Below are 3,814 nucleotides of genomic sequence, written 5' to 3'. Positions count from 1 at the left end.
GGCCGCTGGTAACAGGATGGAGCACAGTCAGTGGGCCCCGCAGCCCTCCGGGCCTCAGGTTGCTCAACTCTGGAGGCTGTGACTCCTCCAAGGTGTGACAGTAGGCTGCTAGGACAGTCACATGACATGCAGGGGGCAGGCTCTCTCTGCTGGCTACTCAGGGCAGGCAGGGGCAGTGGGCGACCTCACAGTGTGACCGTGACCACACGGGTGTGGCCCCACAGGGTCACCCTCCTGCTGGCCAAGTCAGCAGCCCGCCCTCCCAGCCACCGACAGCTAGAGACCTCTGTACCTCGAGTATAATTCTCTTTTTAATTAGAACGACGTGTAAATGACAGGACACCACCGCCATGCGCGGACGGCGGCTGCAGAATTCGCGTCCGACTCAAATCTGCCCAAGGGAGGGAGGGAGGGAGGCCCGGACGGGGCGGCTCAGGAGCCGTGGCCCCCGGGCCCCGGACGACGGTCTCTCCCGCTGTCCGACTGTCAGCCTGCACATGCCTCCCCACGGCGAGCAGAGTCGGAAGCACAGCAGCAGTAACACTGGGTAAGTCCTTCCTCGTGTAAAACTTCTGAACTAATTCATCGAAGGTATCAAAAATATACCCTGTAAACCAATACCTCATCTGCCTCTTCCCACCGCCGGCCACGATGTACGAAGCAGTCCCGTTCCTCGAGCAGCCCTCGCTGCAGGCTGCACCCGGCCCTTTCGTCCGCCCACCTGACCTGACTGGGTTCCCGGCAGTCTTGTTGGCTGGGGCCGCCTGTGGGGACTGGCACGAGTGCGCTGGGGGCTGGCCAGGCCCGTGTCCACCTGTCCAGAGGGCTAAGCGGGACAGGAGGCGGAGGGCAGGCGCAGGGGCTGAGCTCAGCTTAGACTTTGGTTCTGAATGCGCCATGGGGGAGGCAGTGGCGTGGAGGTGCGTGGTCGTCCTGCTTTGGGTCCCTGGCCGCCCCGGCCGCGTGCGTGTGGCCACCACGCGCCTGCCATGCCCCTCCCCGGCCCTCCCCTCCTCTCCCCTCCCCTCCAGAGCACCAGGTAAACATCCCCTGAGTAAGGTCACTGTGCAGGGCCAGCCCGGGGCGGGAGTCTTAGTTAAGGCTTTAGACAGGCAAGGATGCCGGCTCTGGACGGACGGACGGACAGATGCGCAGGCGGACTCAGGGGCTCCTTCCCCAGTGGCGGGGGCCGGCGGCTGCCTGCTCCCGCTGGGCCACTCCTGCAGCTCACTGGGGCCTGGCTCCACCGTCGGGGTCACTCGCTGTCGGACAGCGTCTCATACTGCGAGCAGAGCAGGGGCTTGGGCTCCTCATCCCAGGCATGGTGTGGGCCGGCGAGGGGACCGCTGCCCACGGGGAGGCCAGGCGGGGGCGGGGAGGCCATGATGCCCGCCTGCAGCCGCATGATCAGAGGGTTGTAGGGGAACGGGGTGGACCCTGTGGGACAGAGGGCGGCCACCCGTGAGGCTGTGAGCCGGCGGCCCCTGGCTTGCCCCACAGCCTCTCCCCCTCGTGGGAGCGGTCCCGCTGCCTCTCCCTGCCCCGCCGTCCTAATGGTGGCAGTCTCCCCACTGCTGGCCCCCTCAGCCGGTGCTCAGCCCCGCTGGAGCGTCAGGCCCTCGTGAGACGGTGCACACCCATCTAGAATCTTCAGGGCTCTGTGCTAAGCAAGCAGCAGCACACGCTGGCCCTGCCCACGGCCCTCTGTGCCCAGCTGGGGCTCCCCGAACGCTCCATGCCCTCTCCGGCCAAGTCTAGAGGGAGGCTCCCTGATGGCCCAGCACCCCTCCCCGCCCATGCCTCGGAGGGAACGTCGCAGCTGTCTGTGAGCCAGGACTCGCTGGCCTGGCCTGGCCCGGCCCTGGATGGGGCGCTCAGCCCGGCTGGACGCCCACCCCGCCAGCACAGCCCCAGTCCAACACACCTGCCGACGACGGCCGGTCCTCCCACACGCGGTTGGTGAGTGGCGTCCGGCGGTTGCAGTCCCCCTCCGAGTGCACTGAGGAGACGGAGGGCGGCCGGTCGCCTGACGCCAGGCCTGGGGCCGGGGACTTGGCTTTCCTGCTGCTGGGTCGCCCGGAGACCTTGGCCTTTCCTCCACCACCTGCAGGGGGCAGAGCGGGAGGGGTTGTGTTGGACCCTGGACGGCACTGAGGCTGCAGCGGGGCAGGGTAGGTGGTGAGGCCCTGCACCGGGAGGCCACCTGCATCCCCACGAGAGCCCAGCGAGGGCCCACCTATGCCCACCCACGAGGCTGAGGGTCGCTCACACGGCCAGTTTCTTTCTACAAGGGGGTGAGCTGATGGTCTACAGTGCCCCCGCAGGGCGTCCTGCATCCCGCCCAAGCTTCAAAGCCCAGGCCTCCGGCTCCCTGCTGAGGGCAGCTGCAGGACCCTGCAGGCCGGGCTGGGCAGGCTGGGGTCCCTCTGTAGAGAAGGCAAGATGCCAGAACATGCCTGAGCCCTCCCCCCAGGAGCCTGCAAACTCCTCGGGGCCTCAGTGTCCAGGCTGGACGTGCTCGGAAGTGGAAGGTGTTGGGGGCTCAGCGGCTGGGGCACCGCCCCCTGCCGACACCAGGCACTGACTAGCTACTGTCCCTCTAGTCACGGAGCGTGGTGGGCCCTCACTCCGCCCTGGCCTCCCCCACGACGCCGGGCCGGCAGGGGCAGAGGGCAGGGCAGGGCGGGGCAGCCCGGGGGGCAGCGTGCGTGATCCGAGAAGCAGCAGCGCCTGCGGCCGGGTGGCACAGGGCCTGGGCCCGGCTTTGGGTTAGCGAACTCCAGAATGACGTCACACGCGCATGAAAGTCAAGTCACAAGCTCCAAAGCTGGGGGCTGTCAGTGGGGCGCGAAGGAGGATTAATGACATGGGGTGGGGTGGGCGGCCTGCAGACCTGGCGAGGTGAGCGTGTGGTCACTCCGTCCGTCAGCAGCGGTTACGGGCATAGCAGCGGGCAGGCTGGCGCTGGCGGTCAGAGGGTTAAAAGCACTGGCACCGAGCGGCGGGGGCTCTTCCCACTGATCATATTTACCCATGAGCGCCTTTCTAATTATGGCCTCCAGCCCCATGGTGGTGCCGGCGTGTTCCTGCACCGCCTGGCTCCTACAGGTCAGGAGGCCTGGGGGGAGACAGACGGACAGACACACGGCGGGAGGGGAGCGAGGGGAGAGAGAAATACACAGTGAACACATTTGGCAAAGCAACACGTGTCTACGTTCCCTCCCGGCCCGTTCTCCCCGGCAGGTGGTGACGCGTGGGGGGCGTCCTCTAGCTCAGCCCCGAAGCACTGGGCATTCCCAGGGAGGGGGTCTTGGGAGGCTCATTTCTTTCCTGTGCCCTGGGAGATCAGAAGGCCCCTCTGCACCCCCCAACCCCAGCTGGGGTTATTTCTATTTTTAAATTCCAAGTGAACTTCAAAAGGGAGCAGACAGGCAAGGGAGGGGCGCCCTATTGGGGGAGGGGCGCTGGGGGACCAGGTCAGCCCAGCAAGGAACACGGGGGCCGGGCCCGGCCTGGCTCCTCAAGGCTGGAAGAGACTCGGAGAGGGAAGGGGACCAGGTACAATGGTCCTCATGTCCACCCTTCACCCGGGGTCCTAGGACCCACAGCCCTGCCTGCCCCTCCAAGCTGGGCCCAGGAGAAAGGTACAGAGACAAGACGAGGTGGGGGTCATAGCCATGCAGTTACGGCGTGTGCGGGGGACAGGGCGGCGCGAGAGACCAGGCCCGGGGACCAGGGCTGACCCCCACACGGTCCCGCGGCTGCTCAGCCCCTGCCGGCACGCCGCACCTCTGCTCGCTCTCCCTTCCCGCCC

The 3,814-nt window shown here is 66.9% G+C and overlaps 1 protein-coding gene across 1 annotated transcript in view; it reads right to left on the bottom strand.

The window, feature by feature from the left end:
• Positions 1-293: 293 nt before the first annotated feature.
• NCOR2 (nuclear receptor corepressor 2) overlaps positions 294-3,814 on the bottom strand; it is a gene marked incomplete in the record, with an annotated part of 101,139 nt that continues 97,618 nt past the window's right edge. Inside the window, 3 exon segments of the mRNA XM_027772161.1 lie at positions 294-1,437; positions 1,925-2,104; positions 2,894-3,118. Coding sequence (XP_027627962.1) covers positions 1,256-1,437; positions 1,925-2,104; positions 2,894-3,118 — 587 coding nt within the window.

Source organism: Tupaia chinensis, unplaced genomic scaffold (genome assembly GCF_000334495.1).
Source record: "Tupaia chinensis unplaced genomic scaffold, TupChi_1.0 Scaffold000258_1, whole genome shotgun sequence".
In the NCBI taxonomy this organism is placed as follows: Eukaryota; Metazoa; Chordata; class Mammalia; order Scandentia; family Tupaiidae; genus Tupaia; species Tupaia belangeri.
Note: the sequence above shows the minus strand (reverse complement) of the source record. Positions and strands in the feature narration are given on the sequence as shown.